This window comes from Notamacropus eugenii, chromosome 1 (genome assembly GCF_028372415.1).
Source record: "Notamacropus eugenii isolate mMacEug1 chromosome 1, mMacEug1.pri_v2, whole genome shotgun sequence".
NCBI classification, from domain to species: Eukaryota; Metazoa; Chordata; class Mammalia; order Diprotodontia; family Macropodidae; genus Notamacropus; species Notamacropus eugenii.
Genome location: NC_092872.1, coordinates 28,422,528 through 28,450,074, shown reverse-complemented (window position 1 = coordinate 28,450,074; position 27,547 = coordinate 28,422,528). Strand labels below are relative to the sequence as shown.

The following is a 27,547-nucleotide window of genomic DNA, read 5'->3' as shown; positions in this document are numbered from 1 at the left end:
CCAGGAATGTGGACCAGAAATCAGAAGGGATAATTGCCATCTGTGATAATCTAAAAATTTTATTTTAGAGTAGGGTTTCAATCACCAGATCTGTCAGAAGTTTTGTAAGAGTTTCTAAAATGTTTCAAGATTCACTTTTGATTTTCTTTTTCCTTTCATTTCTCCTGGTAGAGGGGTGTTAATAATTTTTTTAAAAGCAACCTGAAAGAAAAGAGTCTTTGGTTTCATTTATTATCCTGCATCAGATAATCAGCTCCGATGAATCACCGGATTTGCACATGGACCATTTGTGTCATTTGTACGCGCATCATTTCTGACTTTAGCCAGAGACTGAACTCAAAATCTAGCAAAATGGTCCTAGTTGTGCTTCTCTCTAATACCATGTGACTGATATATGAAAAAGCATTAGTTTGGAGGAAAAGGACATGAGTCTGAATCTCAGCTTTAGTCTTTATTATCTGGATGGCCTTGGATCAGTCCCCTAACTCTTTGAAGCTAAACTTTCCTCCTCGATGTAAGGAAAGGGCTTGGAAAAGATGATTTCATTGAGGTTCCTTTCTGATATGGGTTGGCCTGCGTGGCCACTGACGTTCATACCATTTCTAAATTCTGATTTTCAGGTCCCTTCTGACTCCAAAATCTAAAAAATTCTCATCCTGACGTGGTGGTGGTTTTTTTCTTTTTTAAATACCCAATTTTTATTATAATACAGATAAAGTCTTCTGAATTTTATCAAACAGTATGCTAACTTCCATGTGGAATCATTAACCAACAAGGTTTGATAGCTTTATTTAAGCAAAATTTGCCTTGATTTCAATGTAATAAAATCAGCCCTTTCCATTATACCACTAACTCATTAGCATTGCAGAATCAGGCCCCCCAGACATTCCCTACTGCACAGAAATCCTTCCCTTTCTTTTGAAAGCTCCCTGGCATCCTTGTTTTTTATTTTTTAAATACTTTTTTTATTCTAGCTTGTGTCCTCCAAATCCCTTCCCCTTTAATTAGAAAGGCTGTTTACTACATCATGTCTTTAGAATGCTGATGTGGGCACTGCTTCTCCCCAAAGGAGACAAATTTCAGTAGCATTTACACGTTGCTTTGATTATTAGCTATGTGGATTATACCCTTTGTATATTAGTCCCTAGCAAATTTTTAATTAGAGGTGGGTTTCCTCCTGCCACTCAGTGCTTCTGACAGTAATTCTCCCTTATGCCTAGATCTAGTCCTGACACTGTCCTGCTCAGAAATCTTCCATGGCAGACTACTGCCTACCAAGTCAAACTCCAACTCCTCCTGGGTAGAAAAGCCCTCTACCCTTTGACAGGACCTGTCTTGACTTATTATATATCACTCCCTTCTACGTACTCTCCTGTTCCTGGAACAAAAGCTGCCACAGTGATTTTGCTAATGCTGTTGCCTAGGCCTTGAATGTGCTGTTTCTTTTTATTGAATTATTTTCCATCTTTTTAGGTTCAACTCAATTAAAGAAACATCTATGAAGCTTCTCTGGCTTAACCCCCTCCGCAGTGGTAAAGACTTTTCCCTCTCAAATTTCCCTTATATAATACTTTTCTTTGTATAGCATTTCATGTTAGAGTTTATCCATAGTTTTGCTCTGCTTACGATGGATGTTAAATAAATGTTTGTAGATTTGAATTGAATTGCTATATGCTTGAAAGTTGAGTCATTCTATGACTTTCACTCCATGATACCTGACTTACAAATGTTCTTTATGCAAGAGTAGCCAATCCACAGAAGAGTAAGGAATTTTTCCCACACCATATGGTTCCTGTCTTGCTCCCAAATGGGTGGCCAGCAGCTGGAGGGGAGGAGAGGAGGTATGCTCCTAATGCCATCCTATTCTTTCCTTGCTGTGCACAGCAGGCAGAATGTACTTTCTCAGTATAAATGCTGTACATCGGCAATGAAAAAAACAGAAAACAATACGGTTGAAGATGTTTGGTATTTCTGCCACATTGGAAGTTAAGTTAGATAGACATCAGGGTGTTTGCATGGGAGTGTGGAAATAGGGCTGGATGTGGACGTAGATGTTCTAAGTGGGAAGACCAAGTCTAACCCACTAGCTGGGTAACCCTAAGTCACTTCATATCTCATCTGAAAAATGGGAATAATGCTATTTGTACTCTCTTTCATAGGGTTGACTAACGGAAGTGCTTTGTAAACCTTCAAAAAAAAGCCATAGAAACATGAATTGACATTAACCCAGAAGCCTAATTACTTTTTATAATACTACCTTTCTATGGGCAATTATGTCTGTCATGCCAAACAAATAACTTATTGACAATTTTTTTTAGATTGGAAACTGCTTACAGTTTTCTTTAAAAACATACACATGCACACATACACTCCTCTCTCCCCAAGCACTTCTTAAATCACACATTGATACACGCAGAAAATTAGGTAGGAAAGTCTCTCATTTCCCACCCCTAAGGTTTTACTTGTGGAAGGCTGGCTAGGGTAAGTCCCACCATGTGGCATGCTCAGGACACATTACTGTTGATTTGGTTTAGGTGTAGATTTTATTTCTCCATTTGTCTACAGAGACATCTTCTGGTAGATCCCAAGATTGCAAGTCATGGATTGAATGTTTTTTTCCAAAAGAAAAGGTAGTGGAGGTGGGGGGTTAAGGGGCAGGGTAGGGCATTCATCTCAACTAAACAAAGACATTTTTAGAGCCTTCTTCCCTACAGGAAGATGATCACAGGTCTCTTTTCTCTGATGGTCAATGAAGGAACCTAGGACAAATGACTGACATTGATTGGGATAAATAACTACTGTGAGATTTTTTTTTTTTAAGGCAAAAGTAACTGGGAGGTAGCAGGCACAAATAGAACTGGATTATGATTAACTTTGAATCTAACAGTAAAAGTAAAAGAGAAAGAGTGACAGATCCAGAGGCAGAGAACCTAACTCCAAATCCTGGCTCTGTCATCTACTCCAGGTATGAATTTGGTCAAGTCACTTCTCCTTGAGCAAGGAACCTGCCTTTCTGAGCCTCAGTTTTCTCATCTGTAGAATTAGGCAACCAAACTCAATGACCTATAAAGTTCTTACTTCATACTTAAGAATAAACATGGGAATGCAAATGGTAAAAATCATCCAAAATTCCTTCCCTATGACCTGAATCCAGGGGTGTGCTGGAGGTGGTCATTACTAAATTTTCAATATGAGAATTTATACCTCAGAAATTGGCAAATGTGTCAAATCAGAGTGTAAGTTATTATTTTAATGCTTGTATAACCAGGGGTGGGAAATGGATTCAATCAAAGAAGCCACACTTGAGGGCCTCAAGGCCACAGGCTTCCCACCCCTGGTATAGACTTGAGCAAGTGATGGAAAAAAAACATTAATAATTTAGATTAAATTTAAAAGTGCATTGTGCTCTCAGAAAGCTTGCTGTTAAACATCTATTAATATACCCCATCAGTGTCTATCTCTCTTATATTAATTGTGCATATATCTATCTCCCCTTCTCCCATCATATTATTATAATGTCTTTGAAGGCAAGAACTGTGTCACTTCTTAATCCTTCCATCCCTAGTGCTGAGTAGGCTCTTTAAAAATATTTGATTAATTAATTTAAATTAATCAAGCAACTCAAAAGCATTTATGAAATATCTACTATATGCCAAATACTATACTAGGCCCCAGACATACAAAGACAAAAACAAAAACCAAAAGTTCCTCAAGGAATTTGTAGTCCAGTAAAAGTAACAACATAGAAACATTTTGGCATATACAAAAAGGATCTAAGACGATTTGGGTGAAAGGCACTTGCAACTGAGAGGACTGAGAAAAGGTTCGTATAGAAGATGGCACTTGAGGTGATCCTTGAAGTAAAGTAGGGATTCTAATAGGTAGAGATGGAGGTAGACATGATGAGGGAGTACATTCCAGGTATGGAGGTCAAGCCAACATAAAATCATAACAATGGAGTGCCATGGATCAGCATCATCAAGGAAGCAAGTTTGGCTAGATCGCAGAGTATGTGAAAGGAAACCAGAAAATATTGAGGCCAGATTGTAAAGCACTTTAAATACCAAGTAAGACTTTGTATATTTGATCTTAGGGGCAGTAGGAAGCTACTGGAGTTCCCTAAGTAGGGGAATAACATGGTCAGACCTGTGTTTTAGGAAAATCACTTTGATAGCTGTTTGCAAAAGGGGTTGGAATGTAGAAAGACCAGAGACAGGGAGATCAATTAAAACGATCAAAATGAGAGGAAAAGCAGGCCTGATCTAGAGTGGCAGATGTGTAGAAAGAAGGGAATGTGTTTGTTACGGAGATAAAAATAGCAATATTTGGTGATTGAATATATAGAGTAAAAGTAAGGATTTGAGTATGATTCTGAAGTTGTGAACTTTGGTAACCTAAAAGATGGGGAAATTTGAAATAGGTGTGGTTTAGAGGGGAAGAGATGAGTTGTTTTGGACATGTTGAGTTTGAGATGGTCCAGTAGCAATTTGTGCTGTAAGACTAGAGCTCAAAATAGAGAACAGAGCTGGATATGCAGATCTGCTAGTCATCTGGATAAAGATGATTATTAAAACCACGTAAGTTGATGAGGTCATCAAGAAAGAGTGGAGAAAGATGGAAAGAAGGTCCAGGGCAGAGCCTTGGGGTACACCCACAGTTAGGAAGTATGATGTAAATCACGACCCAGCAAAGGAGACTGAGAAACAGTGGTCAGACAGGTTGGAGAAGAGCCAACAGCAATGTCATAAAAACCCAGAGAGGAAAGAGTGTCAAGAAGGAGAGGATGGTCAACCATGTCTAATATCATAGAGAGGTCAAGAAAGAATTAAAGAGTATTATTTTTGTTAGCTCTGAAGGAGCTGTTTGTCATTGCTGAATCATATTAGTCATATCCCACTCATTGCCATCGCATTTTGGGGTTTTCTTGGCAGAGATACTGGAGTGCTTGCCATTCCCTTCTCCAGATCATTTTACAGATGAGGAAATTGAGGCAATCAAGGTTAAGTGATTGGCCAGACTTGAATTCATAAAGATGAGTCTTCCTGATCCCAAGTCCAATGCTCTATCCACTGCACCACCTAACTGTGTGATGTTACCTACATTCTAAACGTCACACTTTCAAAAAAAAATTATTTGTCCCTCTATTTTTTCTTCCTCTCAATTCTCACAATACCCTAGGTCACAGAAGCAGTGTCTGGCTATTGCACTCGATTTTATTTTGGGGGTGGGGAGTTTGTTAGGGGAAGAAGGAGGGAAGCTTCCATCAAATGGGATAAAATGCTGTCAAATAGGCCTTGCTAAAACCGTTAAATACATAAATTAAAATATATTTATAGCATGATGTACAATGTCTCATTTTCCCCTTCATTCTTATTGGCCTGGGTATTTTAGAAAGACTGTAATTACCATAGTCCTAGAGTGACCTCTTGCTGCAAGATGTTATACAAGAGATTGGCTGACTCATAATTCCAAACCCTTATGTACTGCCAAGACAAGAAGATCCTAGCCATGGGGGTGGGGAAGTATTCAAATTTATGCATGGCACAAACTACCAGATATAACTTAATGATTTTTATGTTTCCTTACTTTGGAGAGCTAATGTTCTTCCTACCATAAGATAATAATAAAAAGGAAACCCCTTTTTATTCCTTTTCTTTACATTTCCTGAATATGCTATGGGATGAACTATTGAAACTTAACCTCTCACCTAAAACCTTTTGATCTAGTTCACTGACATGGACTTCAAGTTTTATGGGTTTCATATATGACAAGCTAACCTACTTAATATGAAAACAAATTACGTTTGAGGGGCAGCAGTGTTTCCAGTTGGGTCTGTGACTTGAAATTCCAAGTTATCCGAATTCATTTCCGACAATGGATTGATGACATAAAGAATGAGTTTTCTATTTAGGTCCTTTTGACTGAATGTCTCCTGAATAAATTCACCTGGAAGTAAAGAATAAACCAATTTTACACATTTCAGTTCAATATTAATAAAATGATATGGTTACTTGATTTTACGTCAAAAAGGTATTAAAGACCAATTAAAGAGGGAAGCTATGATAGTGCAAAGGGCGCTGAATTCTAATTCCAGTTCTGACATTTATTACTTGAGTGACTGTGGACTTTGTAAACCTGAAAGATCTATGGAAATGTCAACAATTGTTATTAATATCAGCTTTCAAGCAGTTCCTACTACTTCAAGAGCCATAGATCACACAAAAAATTTTCATCATAATACTCTGGGTTCCTAATATCTACCAAGGGGTATTTTTACCAGATGTCCCCATACCTGGAATTCTGTCTTCATTTCTGCTTCCTGGCTTAGCTTCCTTCAAGATCCAGCTAAAATCCCATCTTCTATGAGAAACTTTTCCCTATCCTTCTTTCTCTTGATTATTTTCAATTTATCCCTATATATCTTTTATATTTCTGGTTATTCCCCTGTGTCTCCCTCATTAGGTCGAGAGCAGGGATTGTCTTTTGCCTTTCTTTTATATCTCCAATGCTTAGCACAATGCCTGGCATAAAGCAGGCATTTAATACATGTTTACTGATTGACTGACAGAAAGAATCTCATTTCTTTGCCTCAGGAATATTTTGCCTACAGATGACTTGTTAAAAACAAAAAGCAGGCAAAAAGGGCACAGAAGAGCATCCCAGAAAAATCTGCCATTCTGTAGCATTAGTATTATCATTGTGTCTAGCTTAGTACTTTGTCTCCACAAGGCAGAGATCCTATGCTACTGGAAAAAATCATTGGGTAACTAAAAATGACATTTTAAAATGAATGGCCATCATTTGGAATTAATGATAGAACTGAAAATAAGTCACAAATATGAATTTAGGTCTGACAGCGTACCTTACTTGGTACAGATTACAATCTGGCACCCTAAAAAATAGTTGTAAACAATAAACAGCTGTGACTCTGCATTTGGTTTTCCCATTCAAGATGGATTAGGGAAGCCTGACTTGAAGCGCTCTTCAGTCCTAGTATTGATTTATAAACTGCATCTATCACAAAGCCTCAGGGACTGTTTACCAAATGGTCATGCACTTAATTAAATTAGTCTCTAACACTCCAATCCTTGATGTGAGCCACTGGGTATTTTAAAATGAGCCATTAGGAGGATTGAGAAACCTGGTACCTGTTGTTGTATTTTCCAGATGTCCGTACTGGGGACCTCGTAAAATCTTAAAGATGATTTGGTTGTCCTCTGTATCAGGGTCAGATGCCTTCAGGACTCGAGATGTTATGTAAATCCCATAGCAACCATTTTTCAGAAGCTCCACGTGGGAAGGGTACTTCAGATGGATGATACGTGGAGCCTTTTTATCCAACTGGTCCACCTGAATTAGTATAGTTAATTTTATGGATATTTCCTGACAGCTCTAATAGTTTATAAGATAACTAGCTTTGTGAGAGCGACAACTGAATCTTATTCCAACTTTTTAATCTCTTTTTCTTGCCCTTGCCTAGCACTTATCTAGCAGTGGGCTTTCTACACAGGGAACACAGACGGTGTTCACATATGTTTACCAAGTGAATAACTGAGTGAATGAATGATAACTGTGAAGCATCTTTTATCCTGAGCAGCTCAAAGGTACTGGATCATTCCTTCCCAATTTCTCCTTCCAAAGACCAGAAAGGGGCTGGGGAACAGAACTACAGATTTCTATTTCTTCCCATCTTCTAGGTCTGCATTCTCTTTCTATAGGTTCGCTTAAAAAAGGGGAAAGGGAAAGGAGAGTTGGTATATGTATTTCACATGCTTTATTATTTCTAACTGGTTACCTCATGAGATGGAATTTTCTTCTAGTATGTATTCATCTACAGTCAGAATTCAGCTTTAACCCTGGCCAGTCATGTTGTTTTCATGAGATGAAAATGGCAGGATAAGGGGAAGGGAGTCGGAGCAGAGTGTGGCTGTATTAGCCAAAAATTCAGACCCAGTAGGGGGTTAGGAGCATCACATTAGCCCCTCTCTACCTCTAGTCTCCCTGCTACCTCAAAAATACTGTAATCAAATGCATATTTGTTACAAGAATTTTACTTTTTTCTCTTTTTCAATGGGAAGGGCAGAGTATAGGTGGGAGAGAGAGAGAAAATAGATTTTTCTTCATTAAAAATTAAAAAAACAAAACAAAATATAAATCTTGGAACCACACAAAAATACTATAGTTAATTTAATATGCCAAGACCAACAAGGCACTGGAACACATAAGCAAGTAACAGCAGAGTAATAAAATAAAATGTACAAGTACTTCTCCAATTGTGTGGCTTAGAAGAGAGAAAGCTTTTGTGGTGGGTGGGGAGATAACTTGTCACTGGAAATCTCCAGAGGGATATTAGAGGTAGGAGGAAAGGACAAAGAAAAGAAGAGTATTAGAGGAGAAAAAAGAAACCCTGAACATAAAGAGAACTGATAAAGAAGATAAATACAAATTGAATAGACTTCTTTCTTTTGCTTCATGTCTCCTCATTATCATTGATAATGTCTCTTGGTTTTACTGAATTTCATGTCCTGGAGGGCACAATTCTTTAAAAATTAATTTCCAGGTGTAATATACTAGAGGTCTGCATGTATAACAGACCCAGTTAAAAATATTTGAAAACAAGGCTTTCTTTGGAAGCCTATATCCCAGTGATGACTCATGTTGGCTTGCCTGGAAATCTGCATAGAAATGCCAAATCCAAAGAAAGCAGCTATGTAGTGTGTGTGTGCGTGTGCGTGTGCGTGTGTGTGTGTGTGTGTTGTAAAGGATGACTATAGGAATCAGTTATGGCATCTGAAAAAGACAAATTCAAAATGCCTACAAAAGAATGTGTGGTTTTAAATGCCAGTATCAGTAAAGTACATTTGTCTCTTCTACTTGGCAAATCCACAAAGTCTCCCCTCAGTTAAACTGCTCCTTAAAATAATACTCCACAGCAGAAGCATGTCAACAGAACGGCACAATGAGCACTTGCCCTTGGGTCTTTCTGGTCTTGGGGACCCCAAAGAATCATGTGGCATTTCCAAATAGAGACTCCTCTTTGGAGAGGGCCCCGGGATGGCTGCACTGCTCAGGGTTACACTGGTGCTTAATCTTTGCATATTTGGCCATATCACTCATCTGTTCAAAAATCTTATGTGGTTTCTCATTACCTAAAGATTGAAAGCAAACCTCTCTTCTCGACGTTCAATGCCCCCAACAATCTGATGTCTCCTTGCACTTTCAACCTTATCTCCTATCTCTTAACATAATCCATGCTCCAAACAAACTGGACATCTCTTGGCCCCATGAAAATGCTCTATGCCCTTCTCTCTCATGCCTTTGATCCATTATTCCCTAATGTTCAAAATATTCCTTTTCCATTTCTTTATCTGTTGAATTCTTATCCACCTTTTAAGTCCCAATTTAAGCCATGGTTTCCTCTAATTCCTCTAAGCATAATGACCTTTCCCCTTGTACCTCATTCTAATGCACTTATTGTGGAATATTATTTTGTATTTTTCTTGCTCTCCCCTGCTCCACTAGATTCTAAATTCTATGAAGGCAGGTATCATGTCTTAACTAAACCTTGCATTTCCCTTACACTTAGTATAATGATCTGGACATTTTCATTGAATAAAGGAGCAAATGAAAGAATGAATTCATTCTAGAATCCAAGAGATTAATTTGGACCAAATGCATCGCTCATTGGTAGGAGGTACTTGGACAAAAAAGGTCTCCAATCACAGAATCTTAGAATTAGAAGAAATTGTAGGAACCACCTGGTCCAACCTCTACCTGAACAAAAATCCCTTCTCCAGCAGCAAGTATTAATGCAACTCTTGTTGAAGACCTGGATGAAGGAGAAACCATATTGCCCCCCAAGACAGCTCATTCCATCTCTCTTGAATATCTCTAACTGTTAGAAAGTTCACCCCCAACCCCACCATTAAATCTATATTTGTCATTCTGCAACCTCTGCTCTCTGGGGTAAATCAGAACAATCTATTCCCTTTCCCACCAATAGTCCTTCAAGTCCTCAAAGATTGTTTTTATTTACCCTAACTCTTCTCCAGGTTGTTACCAGTTCCTTCAGCTGATATTCATTTGGAGTAATGGAAAGAGCCCTACACCAGAAGATCTGGATGTAATTCCTGCCACTGTTACTTCCTGTGTCTTCTTGGGCAAGTCATTTCCATTCTTTGGGTCTCAGTTTCCTAATCTGTAACATGCAGTGGTTGCCTACAAACACATCATTTTGCATTTGATACTATCACCCCTGCTAGTTCTTCCTATATATCTCCCCTTCTTGACTACTGTCCTGGAGGAAGGTGTCAACGCACAGTGCCACCATTTCCCTTCCTCTCACTCTCTTGTTAATTCTCTTCAACCTGGCTTCTGATTTCACCTTTTACTTGAAACTGCCCTCTCCAAAGTTACCAATGAACTCTAATTGCCAAATCTAATAGCCTTGTCTTACTTAGTCTTCAACCTTCTTGACTTCTTTGCAACCTTTAATCATCTCCTCAATACTTTCTGCAGACTAGTTTTTTATGACACTACTTGCTCCAGTTTTCATTTTGTATCCCCTATTAGACTGTGAGTTCCTGGAGGACAGAGAATATTTTTCATTTTTGTATAGGTAGCAATTAGCAAAATGCCTGGCACATGGTACGCATCTGATAAGAGTTTGCTACCTATCCTTCTTAAGTCTCCTTTGTTGGATCTTCATTCAAATCATATCAACTAACTCTGGGGACCTCCTAAATCTCTATCCTGGCCCCTCTTCCCAGTGCTCTATAGTATTTCACTTGGTGATCTCATCAGTTTCCATGGATGCAGTTATCATCTCTATGCTGATTCCTAAATTTATATATGCAGCCTTAGTCTCACTTCTGATATGCAAACACCTTTCCTCCAACTACCTCTTGAACACCTCAAATAAGATGGCCTGAAGCCATCTCAAATCCAACACATTCAAAATAGAGTCCATCTTTTCTCCCAAACCTTCCTCAATTCTCAACTCCCATAGGACAGTCACCACCTTCTTCCTGGTTTCTTAGCATCTCATGATTTTGGGGAAATATCTTTTCCATTTGGTTATATACTCTTCATGACAATGAAGAAAACCTTTGGTGAGTATACATCGCCCCATTTTATGCCTTCTTTGACAACCGGAAGGACACCATTCAATTAATTAAAAATCTCTTTTTTTACATTTCACATAATTTTAACATGCATGGCAAATAATATATTAGAGAAGAGCCTTTAAAGTAGCATTGGTGCTACTGACGTGAATGTTTTTTAGTAAACAATAATCAAAATGGAAATTTTGTAATATCCTCTCTTTTCAGTCGATTAAATAACTATGAAACTGTGATCTGTTGTAGAATATAATTTGTGGAAACCCATCTGTTCCCTTCTCCTACCTTTATCATATATGCCTTGATGCATATGTAGACTAGACTCAAAAATTTTGGAGAGACAGGAACTTAGGCATGTAAGTGGGGAGTTATTAATATTTTTTCACGTGCCTTAGGGGGATAATAATATGGACTTAGATTCTGGGGGAGAGAGGAAGCTAACAAAATAAGAATTAAATACCTCCACCTCCTCTCCATCATCCATTTCATTATCTTATCCACACCAAGTTCTTAACCTTCTTTGAGTTTGCCTTCCCTTCCCAAACCCAAAATAAGTAAAAAAAAAAAAAAATTGTTCTTTTTAGCATTCTCCAGAAGTCTCAGACCATTCCCCTGTTTTTAAGGGTTATTTTATCCACCATTACCTATCCTCACTTGCATCTTATGTATATTTCTTTTTAAAATCTAAACTGATAATCAGCTTTCTGTGAATATATATATATGTTCTCTTTAGATAACCCTTTCTCTTCTTGATAGAATTATTTTTATTTGTGTTTTCAGAATATCATTCTTAAAAGGGATCTCATTCATAGGGTTGACTTTCCCTGTAGAATTTTAGTCCATGAGATCCTACATCCAAGTCTATCATGCACGTCTGTCTATTCCTAGCTTTTTTCCTCTCTATCACAAATTCTAAGATGAAGGGTCACTTTCCTCACAAACTTTCCTGTCAGTTCCACCATAATAACCACTTCTTCCTTGTTGGTGAGAATGAGATCCAGAACAGAATTTCCCTTTCTTGGTTTTCCCAGATTCTGAAAGTTGAAATTATCATTAAGGTAAACGAAGAATCCATGTGTCTTGGATTGAGATGATGTATCTTAGAGGAGTCATTAGCAGACCACAGTTCTAGATGGCCTTAATCAGCAAAGCTTTTCCTCACATCAACAATGTCAACTGCATCATACCTCCTCCATTCCTGTTCTATACTACTTAATGATCCTTCATCCCCTTTCATTTGTAATCCTTCTAATAAGAACTCCAAAGTTGTCTTTACCCTCTTCCTGTCTATCCAAATCAAATTTCTTTATACACCAGAGCTCAGGCAAGAATTAAACAAAATAAATTCTTTCCTCTTCTCCCCCATGAAAGCAATTTTTACCTCCTTACATTTTACTAAACTGCTTTGTCCAAATTTGTCCTTTACTCCCATCACATTCTACCTTGTATCATACTCCTTTATATCCATACCCTAGTTCCCATATTAGACTACATGATCCTTAAGGGAAAGATTGATTGTTTTCCATCATTATATCCACAGTGCACAGGACTTATTTATTTTTAATATGTGTTTGTTGAATCTAAATATTGGATTAGTTTCAAAATATTCAAACTAAAGGAAAAATCAAACTAAGGAAGGTGATATACTAGTTTTCTCCTCTTGAACATCAAAGAAACTCTGATATATATGTATATATATATAATGCATATCTTTTTTCATGTAGAGTGATGTGTGATATAGGAACATCATCTTAACAAAGGCTTGGGATGGATAAAATTGAGAACCAGACTATATTTGCTGCTCTTTGACTAATGAAATAAAAACTGCATTTATAATAAACTCTAGATTCATTCATTCATCATACAGTTATTAAGTACTGGTAGACTATGCCATAAATCCTGTGGATTCCCAGGCATTGCCATTCATCCTGTAGCTGTACCCTTGGGACCTTTGGATCTTTCCGTTTACTCTATAACTTCTCTACATGTTGTCTTCTCCAATTAGAGTGTGAACTCCTTGATATCAGAGATTGCATTCCTTTTCCATTTGTATCTGAGCACTTAGCACACTGTTTGGCACATATGAAGCATTTTAATTTTTTCATTCATTTATGTGTGTATTGTGCACAGTACAAAACTGAGAGTGGTGTAAACCCAAATATCCATTATTCTTACATGGATAACTCTCAAATCACCAAATGTTTTCTTCAGAAACCAGACCAAAAACTAACAAAAGGCAAGGCTATGTTCCTATGTTGGATCATACCATAAGACGGAAGCTTTTTTTTGTATTGATTTAGTCATGGATCTAGCAGAAAGTGATTCAAAGACTTTTCATACTTGCCTGAATAGTAAAGGACACAGGTTCATTCAACACTCTTCCATCCACAACAAAACCTCGATTTGTCCTGTCAGTAGCCATAAAGGTAAACCAATCAATCTGTGAGTTTCCTCCCAGGTGCCTGTAGGCCACACTCATGTTGTCCACTTCTTGTTGTGTGAAATTGTACTGTGTGAGAACCATCCCCCGAAGATAGAGCTGTCCATACTGGGGGAGCTGAGACAAGAGGAAGGTGAGGTTTGCTGTTGGAGTGTCTGGGTCAGAAAGTTGAAGGATGTCTGGAGAGAGGAGCACCGTGGAATTTTCCATTATTCTTAACCCCTTGTTCCTGGTCACCACAGGCAAGGCTTGGTCAATGGTCTCCAGCGTGATCTCAAACACTCCATGCTTTGTCCTTAGTCCATTGCTCACGACGAATCTGGCAAAGAGAGGCAAGGTAGCCTTCAGCATGGATGCTTGTTTCACCATCTACTGGAATGAAATGATAATACACACCTTTACTGAAGTATTTGCCTTGAAGTGACTCTAAAATGAAAAAAAATCAAAGACTTCTTCTCAAAAGAAGCCTTCTCACTATTAAACTAATAGCCCCATCAAAAGGGTCTCATTCATTGAGGTACAATGGAAAGATCAAAGATTCTAAGTCAGGAAGTTTAAATTCCACCTATGACCCCTTACCACTGATGTGACCTTGGAGAAATCACCTAACCTCCTGGCATTCAGTTTCCTTATGTGTAAAATAAGGAGGTTAGGCTTAAATGACCTCTGAGAACCCATCTAACTCTAGATCTATGATGCTATGCTCTACATGGAAAAGTATTTACATGAAGGTATAATGAACATGTATAGATGTGTGTTGAACTGAATGGAATGGAACTGAACTTCCTTAGAACATGTGAACATAGACTCATATATAAACTTCTCTGGCCATGCTACTTTTCAGACTATTCTACCAAATGAATGGAAGGTAAGCACACTCATATCTTCTGAGTGAGGGTAGGAGTGGGGGGTGGTTGTGTTTTGTTGTTATTTTTTTTGTCTCCTGGGTATTCTTAATAAACCACTAATAGACCCAAGTTGGGGCTAAAACCAGAAAGGTAATCAACAGTCAATCTAACTAATTCACTGTTCCCACTGTATTCTAACCAATCTAAAATCTAAACTAATCAAACTGAATTCATCTATAAACTCATTGTGGGCAAGATCCATGTTTAATCCTTACTTGATAAATGTCTAGAACATGGAGAAAGGATTTCATAGCAGACTAAAGACCTATATTCCAATCCTGTCTCTAAAGTTTACTGGCTGTGTGATTTCAGTTCAAGTCACTTATCCTCTTTGATCTTGATTTCTTTAGATAGATAAATAGATAGACAGACAGAGATAGAGAGAAATACACACACACAAATATATATGTATATATATATATACATATACACACATATATACAGAATTGGGATTAGATAAATAAATAGCAGTCTATAAGCGCTTGCTGTAAATCATCTCAGCTCAACCCTCTGCCAGGGTAGCATGCCTTCATATTACATAGACTTAGAATGAGAAGGTACCTTAGAAGTTAGTCCAATCCTCTCAACCAAAGCCTCAGAGGGAGAAAGTGATCTGTCCAAGCTCACACAGGGAGTAAGGTATCGGAGCCAAAATTCAATCCCACCCAAGTTCTCTGACTCCAAATTCAGTACTTGTTTCATAATATTTCAGTTTTTAGCTCTCCTGGAACCTTGGACCCTGCTTTGAATTCACCTTTTTGGCTGAGTAACCTATAAACTAATTGGTCAAACTCAACGACTCTGACTGTATTCCCCTGGGGTTTGTATGATTATTTTCCCTTAGGTACAAGTTTTTCTGGCTGGAATATGCAGAGCTCTCATCTTAGCCAGCCTCCCATAGACCAACACTAGGCAAAGAATCTAACCCTGGCCACCATTACTGCAACCTTTGTAGGACTTCATTGATGTGGGCAATCCCACAAATCATAGAGACTACAGATCAACCATTCTATCTTACCCCATGCAACTCCTCATTCCCATGACTTTCTACAAATCCTCTCTGGGACATTCATTGAGGATCTTTCTTATTTCTTTTGACATCACCTATCTTCTCTATATCTCTTAACGAATATCAAAGGAATACATGAATGGTCCATCAGTCATACCATGATTTTGCTAATGATTAACCCACCTTTGTTTCTGGTCATATATTTCTCTAATAAAATTCTTTATGACATTTTCCCTACACAATTACTAGTGGGAGTAAGGTGTTACCACTTCCTAATATGCATTCTGCATCCCTCCGCTGCTCTTTAGGTAACCTGAAAGCCTGGATCCTTGGGAAACCATGGAATTTCATGAGTTGGGCATAAGGCATCCCTAAAAGAAGATTGGTGCTAAAAAGTGGGCCTTTATTTAAGTGGCCTGTAGCTTGCACAAAGTGCTGGCCCTGGAGTTAAGAAGATTTGCCTCAGATATTTAGTAACTGTGTGGTCCTGGGCAAGTCATTTTAATCTCTGCCTCAGTTACTTCATCAGTGAAATAGTGATAACAATAGTACTTACCTCATAGGGTTGTTGTGAGGATCAAATAAGATCATACGTGTAAAGTGCTTTGCAAACCTTGAAGCACTAAATAAACGTTAGCAATTATTGCTAAAATTTGAGGTCACTAAAACAATTTCATAATGGCATTCTCAACACATTCCAGTTAGCTTGATAAGATTAAACAATATATTTTCCATGCATTTCCTTCTACTCAAAGGCTACCATTTCATGTCGTTTATTTTGATAGTCTGACTTGGGCTCTCTGCTGCAGGGAATGAAGTGTTAGCATTTGAACCAAAAAAAGATAACTAACAAAATCTTGAAAGGGCCAGTCCTGGGATCACTAAAATCTACTCTGTGCATCCCTGACCTTTTGGAGGTCACTGAGGTTTTTTTCCTATGTTATACAGGCTGTCCATCTAAAACTCCTCTCACTATCTGGCATCACTGCTTGATGATCAGGGTCTGACCAACTTGTAAACAGGCATTCTGCCATCAGACAGATGGGAACGAGCGTAGGCAGGCCAGAGACCATATATGAGTAAGAAATATGTTTACTGAGGACCGTATTCCCAGCTGGGAGCATCAAGGCAGCTGTCAGAGCTGACCTCAAGCTCATGTGCCAACAGTGAGAGAGATGTGATAACTAACATTGCTAGGTCAAGTATAAAACCATGATGATACAAGTAACAGTGAAAAGTTTCCATGAACCAAGAATGCTATTTCTCTTACATCAAGGTAGGTGTTAAAAGTGTTAAAAGTATTACATACGGTCAACTTATTATTAACTTTAAAAAATTTTAAACCCTCCTCTTTAAGTCTCTATAGATATATTGGGGAAAATCTGCTCAGGATTACAGTGTAAAATAATGCAAGTGAGATGAAGTTACAATCCAAGATCTGATCATAGGATTACAAGATTGGAGCTAGAACCCTAGACAGGGGTCATTTAATCCCAGACCCTTAATTTGTGAATGAGAAACCTGAGGTCTCAGTCAATTTTATCTCCCAGTGGTTTCCCAATGACTCCAAAGAATAACCTCTAAACACATTTATGAAGTGTTCATAAAGTAACAAAGCAGGTGATTAAAAAAAAATATCTTCCTTTCTCCAGAAAATGTATTGGTTGGTATCAAGACAGCATCTCTTTCTATATGGCCATTTTATTTATTTCCATTCACTACTCATCCTTCTCTCTATTCCCCCTAGGGAAAGAGTCAGCAGCCAAGCTCACCATCATTTTCATGAAATCTGGGGGATGAATCTCAGATTTAGTTAGGGTTTGTGGCATGGTTTGATATCACCATTACCATGGTAAAGCGCTCAAGCTTTCTACATTTCCTTGGCAATGGAATTGGCTGAAGAATCTGCCATCTGTCATGGCATTTAGAAGATAAAAATGGAATCATAAACAGTGCCAGCTTAAAAAAAAGGAGTAAAGCCCGCATGTCAAAATGGAGGACATTAGCATGTTCTTTTAGCGCCCGGCTGCCAGCATCTGCAGTCAGGTTGCTAATCACTCGGTGTCATCTGTCCCAGCGCATGCTGCCAAATCTTTCTTCCAGGCCAGCAGCACCAAACAATGCAGGAGAAATTTATGTCTCAAAAAAATATTTTTGCAGAAGGCAAAATCTGATCATTAAATTCCCCTATTTAATTAATGTTGCCATTCCTTACGCTAAAAAGGAGATGAGGGGAAAAAATCCTAAACTCTCTGCCACAGAATTTATATCCTCTACCCATCCAAATTCCTTGCCAAATTTTAACAGCAAGAAGCATAAATTTGGGTGATTAGACTAGTTGCATATATTTAATTTTTAAAAAGCATCACCATCATACTTTCATTAAAACAGGCTTTCAGCTTTGGTTTAGTGCCACTTGACAAACAGCATGGTGGTGCACTATTGGGTTAGTGAGACAACAAGATTAAAAATATGAATATTGGGCAGATGCTAGACTCTTCCATTATAAATATGTAAGGTTACCAACCAAACATCAAAATGAGACGTAGAAGATGTTCCTTCAAACGATTCCATTTTAATTCTCTCTCCCCAACTTAAGAAAAAATAAAACTGTTACTGCCTCTGACTATAAGACAGATGCTACATCCTGGGCAAAAATGATGGGAGAAGAATCAAGAAACTGAGAGAAGATGAGCAGAAAGCTATTTGCTCTGAGGTGTTCTCAATCTCCGAAGACTGATTTAAATTTTTAAAGTTACACCTTAGAGAACTCTCTTCTTCAGCCCTCTTGTTTTACAGATGAGACAGCTGAGTGACTTATATGAGTAGTTAGTTGCACAAGGTCACTCAGGTAGTAAAGAGTGCAGCTGGGATTGGAATCCAACCCTCCTGACTCCAAGGTCAATATTCTTTCCCTTATACCAAACCTATACCTTAAAGTTCTTATGGCTTCTCAGCCAACTAAAGAAGTAACTTTTTTCAACATGCAAAGTTCATTATTAACTTTTAAATTTTGTAGATTTTTCTCAAGACAACTATCCTTTCTCCTCTTTCCCTGACATCCTTCTCTCCCTCCCTGCTCCATCATCTCTTTCAACTCCCAACCTTTCCTGCTTCCACCCCCTGACATACACATAAGTCCATTCTTTATACATCACTTTTCTCATTGAAAAATACAATCTAAATATAGGTTTCATCTTTCTTTGTCTACCCTAAGCCCAAAATTTATAGACCTATAGGGTTTAGAACTGGAAAGGACCTTAGAAATTATTTACTTGAATTCAATGAAAAAAAGAAATTGTAACATTTTCTTAATGTATTTCTCCCCCCCTCCTTTCAGACAGCCATCCCTTTTAATCCAGAATTAATTAAAGAAAAGGAAAAGTTCAGCAAAGCTAATCAATATATTGAAAAAGTCTGATATATTCAATGTTTCATCAGCATTAATTTTCATTTTACAGAAGAAGATACTGAGCCATAAATGGCAGAAGTAACTTGCCCAAATCACAAGTGGTTAAATCAGAATTGTAACACAGGTCCTCTGACTCCAGATCTTGTGCTCTTTCCAATGTACTATGCTATATCCTTTTGTAAAGTGCTTTGACATCTTTATGTCCAGGCATCATATGCATCTCTTCCTACAACCCTATGACTTAGTAAAGCATCAAAGTATTTATTATTCATTGGTCAACTCCCACCATTTCCGAGTGTGGGCTCATCAAAAGTCCATTTCATGGGGTCCTTAACAGACAAGTCAAGAATGAAAATAGAAAATTACCAGTGAAATTCTGTTGTCACCATAGTCAGAAGAAGTCAGACCTGAGAGTCAGAGAGAAGGATAAGCATAGACAGATGCCACATCTAATTGCTCTCCTTTAGAGGCAGGGAGGTAAATTCAGAGCCACAGATAGCATGGAGTTATCACAGAATCCTAACTTCAGAGCTGGAAGAAATTTCAGAGGTCTTAGAATCCAAACCTCTCTTTTTATAACTAAGAGTCCCAGAGTGTTTAAGTGATTGCCTAGGATCTGTCAGCTAGCAAGTGTCTGAGAAAAGACTTCCTATAACACAACAAGTACGGAGCTCTATCCATTATACCACACCATCTCTAGGGCCATGTTCATGAAGTTGGGGGTGGGAAACATTTAATACTGCCTCCCCTGGAGGGGTTGTCTCTGCTTCTTGGCTCACAGCTCAGTACCTACCACTGGGAATCAAGATTCCAGTTCCAAGCATCTCTTATAGGGTTATCTTGCCTCTCTAGCCCACATAGGGGTAAAGGTTAGACTGATGATCTCCTCTCTTGTGGTAACTGCCTCAATAATCTGACTGTCCCTGTTGCTCGTCCCTTTACTCCTACTTCTGGTCCCATCCTCCAATCTCCCCCCATCCCATTTCCAGTCTTGTCTTGTTGCTGGATCTGTTTCTCGAAGGTACTTGTCCTATTTCTCCATTACAGAACTCTTCTGGTGCCTTTCATGGGACCAGACTATATATAACATAACATGCCATGTCACGTTATATAGAATCTCAGAGTTCAAAGGGATCTCAGAAGCTACCTAGCCCAAACCAAAGAAGAACAAAAACTCCTGTTCAAAAAGAAAAGAAAAAAACCAGGAAGTTCTCATTCAGCCCCTATCTGAAGACCTCTTTAGTAGTAAGGAATTTACTCCTTCCTAAGTCATCCATCCTACTCAAGTATAATAAAACTCTTTGTTGGAAGCATTTCCTTAGCTTAAATCTGCCTTTTTGCCACATCTGCCCTATTTCAGGGATTACTCATTGTTATGCCCTCTGAGGTCAAGAAGACCAAGTGGAGTCCTTCTTCCTCATGAAAGAAAGACCTTTGACTGTTTGAAGACAGAGTTGCTATGTCCGAGCTGTGTAACTGTAAGCAAATCACTTCATCTCTGATTCTCAGTCTCTATAGCTAGAAGATAGGACAAACTAGTATAAGAAGGAAGAATACTGGCTTAGCACCCAGAGGCGTTGGATTCCGAACCCCTATCAGCCACTTACTAGATGCTGGACAGTAGGCAGATCATCTTATCTCAGAGCCAGAGTTTTGTACACTCAGAGAGGAGAACAGTACTTGCCATCAGTCTCACAGGGTGGGTGGGAGGATCGTAAGAGTTATGTGAGGGTTTAAAATTTAATTTGAAATTTAAAGTTTCAATTTTTAAAATGCTTTGTGAATTTAACTATTCTTATTTTTATCATCATTATTGAATACGCTAACCTTTCAGAGTAAAGCCTATTTAATGTGAACTTGATCCATCCAGAACTAATGATCATTCAGACAGCTTAACCTGAACTACACTCTCTTAGCAAACCATTTCTTAGGAGAGTCCATTTAATAGTGTAGACCAACGTATAGGGGGATTGTTTAAACTACCCTAAACCTCTTTCCCTCCCCCTCACATTTTCCATCACTTCAGAACTTACATACAAACAATAAATTTGCTAACTCAAGATCATTTTCTCTATTAATTATAGCGAGACTCCTATAAACGCCTACTAGGCAATTCTTTTGTTAGTATAGCTTGAATAATTACACCAACTTAAAAGCAGTAATGTTAGTTTTAAAATATTCTACTCCCCACCTTCCCCAGTTAATTTGCTTGAGTTTATAGGATCACAGCATCCTAGATTTTAAAAGTTGGAATGTGCCTTCAAGATCATCTAGTTTAAAGTTTTCATTTTACAGATGAGGAAACTGAGGCCCAGAAAGTTTCCGTGACTCACCCAAAAGTCACACCAGGCAGCAAGTAGCAGGGGAATTCATTAACGATTTATGGTATAGGCAATGACTATTTTGCCAGGCTTTGAACTTTTCACCATTCTTATAATTTAACGCTGTCTAATTAACACCTTTGCTTCACTTTTCAACATGGGCAATGACCCAGAGAGGCAGCAGGAGGGGGTGGCTCTACCAGCTGGTGTTAAAGAGAGAAACTCTAAAGCTGAGGATACATTCAATCAGTTTAGAAACATCAGCCACCATCGCCAACAAAGGAGTGTGGTTAGTCCTCTTTCTTCAGCCTGGGCAGACCCCTCAGGCTACACTTTTGTGACTTTCTTTTCCTTTTCAAGGCTGCTCTCTGGACTGGACTGGGGGGGAGGGTGGGGAAGGCAGGATTAAATGGATCAAAAGACAAGAATGTGAACAAAGGAAGCAAATTCAAGAGATTGATCTTGGAAATTTTGAGCGATGCCTTCAGATGCTTAGATGCTACAGTCTGTTTTTTTGTTTTGTTTTAACGAGCAAGACCAATCTAATGCTTTTATCTCTGCTTGTTAGGGGGGAATTTATCAAGAGAAAAAACACAAAGTACCACTTCAAACTTCCTTTAAAAAAAAAGCATGGCGGCCCAAATCATCCCCACCCCAAAGTCCTTTCATATTCTCAAGTACTGAACAAAATTACTGTTAATTAAGTGTTTCACGAAATCCTATTATAACTTAACACCAGTCTTGTCCTGGCAATTTTATATGACTTGGATTCATGCAGTGCCACAATGTCAGAAGAATCAAAGTTGTAGGTGACCCAAAGGGGAATAAAAAGGCATCTTGAAAGGTGGAGGCAAGGAGAGAAGGGCTTTATACAGGGGATGTAAAATATCAGAAAAAGCGTAAATTACATCATCAAGGACATGACTAAAGCCATGTGAGCTATAACAGATGGATCGCCCGTGTGCCACACGGATATTCACAAAATTTTGAAAATCAAAATGAAATAAAGTAGGGCCTCCAGCACGTTGGACAATTTACAGAAAGATCAGCACATTAATTGTACCATGTGAGAAGGTCTGGACCTTCAGGGGACCTCAGCAGCATCTTATTCTAACCTTTCCTTTTTATTTTTCAAACAAATGAGGAAACTAAAGTTGAGGGAAGGAAAATGATTTATCCAAGCTTATGCAGACAAGCTTGAATGAAGGGCAAGATGTGATCTCAAAGGGAAGATGTGATTCCGGGTTCTCTGACTCCAGAATCAATTCTTGCCCTCCTTACGTCATGCTGTGTAAAGGGGTTTCAATTTGCACAGGTGGAGGGAATACCCACTCTAGTCATCAGACCAGACCCCTGATTCCTCCCAGTTGAGAGCATCAAAGCAGGTGTCATTGAACACCTCGAGTTCATGTGCCAGCTGTGAAAGAGATGTGATTGCTAACACCCCTGGATGAAATATTTAAAACTCTGATTACATAAGTAACAAAAGAAAAGTTTCCATGAAACCAAGAATTCTATTTCCTTTGTTTACATTAGGTCAGGCCAAGAGTCAGAAGTAATGTCTATTAGTTAATCCATTTCTCAGGTTAATTAAAAACACTTTAAAAAACCACTTTAAACCATCTATAAATGCCTTGGGGAAATCTGTTCCAATGAAATCTCAACAACACAAGCAAGAGAAAGTTACTAGATAACATTTGGTTGTAGAGCTGGAGCCAGAACCCTAGAGAAGGGTCATCTAGTCCCAGCCCCTTTATTTTAAGGATGAGGAATCCAAGACTCTAGGGAGTTCACTTCTCAAAGTTTTTCCAGTGACCAAAAGATAACCTCTAAACACATGTATGAAGTTTCTAAACAATAAAGTTTGTGATAAAAATGATCGCCTTTCTCCAGAAAATGCTGCTCTCCTGATTCTTCTCCTACTTGTCTGACTACTCTTTCTTGGTTTCTTTTGCTAGTTCATCTTTCTCCTATGTTCTAAGCATAGGTGTCCTAGACTTTCTCTTCTACCTCTTTATTTTCTCCTTTTCATCTACTTCTATGGGTTCAAATTATTGCCTCCATGCAGATGAGTCCCTAATCTTCATGTCCAGATTTAATCTTTTTCCCCCTTAATTCATTTCACATCTAACTGAATGCCCCACAAGCACCTCAAACTTAGCATGCTCAAAACTCATCATCCTTTCTCTACATTTCAGTCTTCCTGTTTTTGACACTGCAGTCCTCCTCGTCACCAAAGATCAAAACCTCATCTTTGCCTCTGCCTTCTGTCTCATCCCCTATATCCAATACATGTGGAAGTTCTATCAATTTCTACATCTCTTGTACCTACCCGCTTCTCTCCACACGCTGTCACAATCCTACTTTAGATAACCTATCGTCTTTCCCCACTCTTGGATTACTGTAATAGCCTCTGAACTTCAGAAGGAAGGGAACAAGAAAGCAAGGAAGGTTTTATTAAGGACCTACTATATGCCAAGCTCAGTGCTAGGCACTTTACAAATATTATCTCATTTGATCCTCAAACAGCTCTGACAAGTAGGTGCTATTATTACCCCCATTTTATGGTTGAGGCAACTGAGACAGAGTTTAAATGATTTGTCCGGAATTATATACCTAGTAAGTGTCTGAGGCTGGATTTGAACTCACATCTTCTAGATTCTAGGCTCAGCACTCTATCCACTATGGTACCTAGTTGATTTCAGCTAGGTGCCTCCATTCCTAGCTGCCTGAGAAAGGACCTCAAAAATATTTTGTCTTATCCTGTCACTCTAGGGAATAGATAGTAAGGCTTCAGTGGGACTCACCTGAACATGTCATTGGAAACAGCTGCCTTGCTTTTGTGTACATAGCAGACTTTCTGACCTGCAATATCCATCTGGTTGAAGCTTGTGATGGGGACTCCTGGATAGCTGACATATTCCATCTGGCCATACTGAGGTGGGGAGGTGATTACAAAAAGAAGCTCTTCTGCCTTATCCGTTCCATCAGTAGCTAAAAGGGTAGAGGTGGTCAAGAAACCTCTGTCCCCTTTAGACATTGCCAGTGGTTTGGTAAAGACCACAATATCACCTGCAATGTAAAAGAGACCCTGGTTAAGAACTCTTATTTTAAAACTCTCAAACATAGGATCTGTGCATTTTCAAAGGATCTTAGGCATGAAACACTTTTTTCTTACAAAGAATTAAATAATCTTGGGGTTGGAGCATCAAGTCAAACCTGTATTCTGTAGGGCTATAAAGTGGATTGGCAGAGACTCAACATGAGTTCTAAGAAGGATGAGAATGAGCAGCAAGAGATTTGAGAATTGCAAAACCATTCATAAAGAAAAAAGTTCTCAAAACATTTCTCTGACATGAGGGCTTGTCTGAGTGAAAGAGAAGTTGGTTCACCTTTTGTATAGTTTTGTTTTTTCTTTCAACATTACAAGAACAGAGTCCTGGATCAGGCAAGTTATGTTCTCCAAGGCTTACGTATCCTTTATTTCCATTATGAAGATCAAAACTGGGCATGATAGTCTAGGATATAGCTAGTGCTGAGTATAATGCATTAGAGTTACCCCTATTTATTCAGTCTGGTATTGTGCTTTACATTGTTATCTGGAGAGATGACTTGTAAACCCCTTCCCTGCACCCTCCATCTGTACCTCTGGAAGGACAGAGTACTCAAGACATGCTTGTTCTTATGTTTGCATAGCTTATTTATACTCAACAGGTATGCTTTACTACATTTGCCTTTGTTAAATACTATACAGTCGATGTTCTCTTTCATCCCCTATTCTCAGTAAGCAACTTTGCCTTCTACTGAGAAGGTTAAGGTCATCGCAACAAGAATTCTATCAGTTCTCCTCTCTGCACTCCTCTAAACTTTTCAGTAGCCACATCCACCATCTATCCCTTCCCTCTAGTTTCAAAAGAAAGTTAGACCTTCTTCTTGCCAAGGCTAAGACACCATCTATACATTCATTCTTCTTTCTTGGTTTTGATAGCACTGTACTTGCTTGTTCACTCTTTCCTTAGGTCATTGTATCTTACCTCACAGTGTCAAGTATTATGAGTATGGAGAAAACTCCCATGTCTCTGTCTCCCCACAAGACACCTCTAAGACTTCAAGTCCTCTAACTGCCTTCTGGAGATTGTTCCCTAGATGTCTGGCCAGCACTTTAAACTGAACATGCCCCAGACTGAACCCCTTTTCTTCTCCTCCTGGTAGACTGTCTTCCACTCAATTCTTCTATTTTAGTTGATGGTACCACTATCCTCCCAGTCACCCAGGTTCATAACTTTGGTGTTATCCTTGATTATTTCCTCTTCCATTCCACCTCTCCAAGTCTCTATATAGTCAATTTGTCAAATTGTCAATCTGTCAAAAGACAAATTCTTTTGATTCTGTCTTCACAATGTCTCGAATTTATTTTCTCTTCTTTTCACTTTGACATCAATCATCTTAATTCAGGTGTTCATTTTTGCCTCTAAATATCTAGACTAATGTGAATAGCCTCTCTATTGGTCTTCCTGTCCTTATATTTCACACTATTGCCCAAGTAATCATCTGAACGCCTTCCTCTGATCATGTCACTAGACTCCTGAAAATCCTTTAGTAGCTCCATGTTGTTTAGGAAATAAAGTACAAATTCCGGATTCTCGCATCCAACATCCATTATAATTTGACTCCAGGCTATCAGTTCAGCTTATTTCATACTATTGACATATTATACATTAAACACAAACTGTTTAAAACTACTTAAACTACATTAAACTACTCTCCAAAATCTGGTCTTATGCTGCGCTCTATCAACTCTGTTGCATTAACTTATTCCATCCCCTAAGCCTGAAATAGTGAAGCAAACAGCTGATAAAGAAGGCGGTGCCTGAGAATGGGATTTAGATTTCTTGATCACAGCTTAAAATGTAGAACTGAGGGGCCCTTGGTTGGAAAGGAGCACATCAAGTAAGATCTGGCAAAGTGCATTTATCGAGAGTCTTGAAAATCTAATCAAAAAAGATTATTTTAAACTGAAAAGGATGGAAAGAACAGAAAGCTTACACACAGATATATATTCATATCTGTGTATATATATATATATATAAATTAATCTAGATACCATAGAGAAAATAATGTAATAGGACGAATAGCAGTATAGACACCAATAAATTCATAGGACACCAAATCTGAGAAAGTAAAACTCTTGGCCCCAGGAATTGATGCACAAAGTACAGATAAATGAAATATTAATATAATATATAAAGTATGGATTAATAATAGATACTCATGTAGTGATTTTATGTTTGTAAAGTACTTTTTATACATTCAATCATTGGTTTCTCAAAATAAGGTAAGGTAAGAGTTTTTATTATTTCTCATTTTAGAGCTGAAGGAGCTGAGACTCAAAGATTTTAAATGACTAGCCTGGAATCACATAGCCAGTAAGTGAATGATGTGGAATCTGAACCCAAGTCTTCCCTATTTCAAGGATTCTATGCACTAGAATTCTATGTGCTAGAAATTCTATGCACTAGAGATTCTAACACAAGGAGGCAAATTTACTGGTAGGACGGGGTTGATGTCTGTAATATGACTCTGGAAGGTTATACTTGATTCAAAAAGAACTGATTAAGTAAAAATCACTCAGAGCATATTAAAAAGTTATACTTCTGTGGGAAAGTTCAGGAACCAGTCAAGGGAAACATGATGGAAAGCATTTGGATGCATATCAATGGAGGCCAAACAGAGACATTATTGTCATTGGATTTACTAAAAACCATTTGGACAAAATAACTAGATGCCAGAATTAGAATCCAAAAAGATTTCAACAGGCTAGAATGCTGGGCAAAAGAGAATAAGATGAAATTTAATAGACCTAAATGAAGAATCTTACAATTAGGTTTTACAAAGCAACAAGCTGGGTAACGACAGCTAGCTAATATTTCGTCCGAAAAAGATCTGAAGGTTTTCTCAGGTATGAATGCTCGGCAGATTTTAACAGCGTCACCCAGTAGATCAAAAAAACAAAATCAAATAGGATGTTGACTACCTTAAAAGAGGGGCGTCCACTATAAGGGAGACAACAATTCTGCTACCACATCTGGAATGTGGTTTTTAGTTCCGGATGCCTCATTTCATGAAGGGTATTGATTATCTGGAGAACATTCCAAAGAGGGTGGCCAAAATGCGAAGGACCTCAAGATGATAGACTGTGAACCGTCTTTTCAACTTTTGTAAAATTGCAGTGAAAATGTTATTCTTCAGTCATCTGATTCATTCCTGCACACACGCATGCATTCAATAAACATTTATTTAGTGTCTGCTGTGTACATAGCATTGTGCTAGGTACTGT

General features: G+C 38.3%; 1 protein-coding gene across 7 annotated transcripts in view; it reads right to left on the bottom strand.

Moving 5' to 3' along the window:
- FREM1 (FRAS1 related extracellular matrix 1) overlaps positions 1-27,547 on the bottom strand; it is a 168,609-nt gene that overhangs the window by 30,861 nt on the left and 110,201 nt on the right. For 3 of the 7 annotated variants that reach the window (XR_011977447.1, XM_072656165.1, XM_072656156.1), the window contains exons 24-27: positions 24,018-24,282; positions 13,465-13,879; positions 7,149-7,350; positions 5,802-5,946 (exon numbers count right to left, since the gene is read on the bottom strand). Coding sequence is in view for 6 of the 7 variants with exons in the window: in XM_072656165.1 (XP_072512266.1) it covers positions 5,802-5,946; positions 7,149-7,350; positions 13,465-13,879; positions 24,018-24,282 (1,027 nt within the window). In the remaining variant the exon portion in view is untranslated. Of the gene's footprint in view, positions 1-5,801; positions 5,947-7,148; positions 7,351-13,464; positions 13,933-24,017; positions 24,283-27,547 lie in introns of those variants that run through there. The other 4 variants (XM_072656220.1, XM_072656230.1, XM_072656175.1 and 1 more) reach the window with 4 other exon arrangements.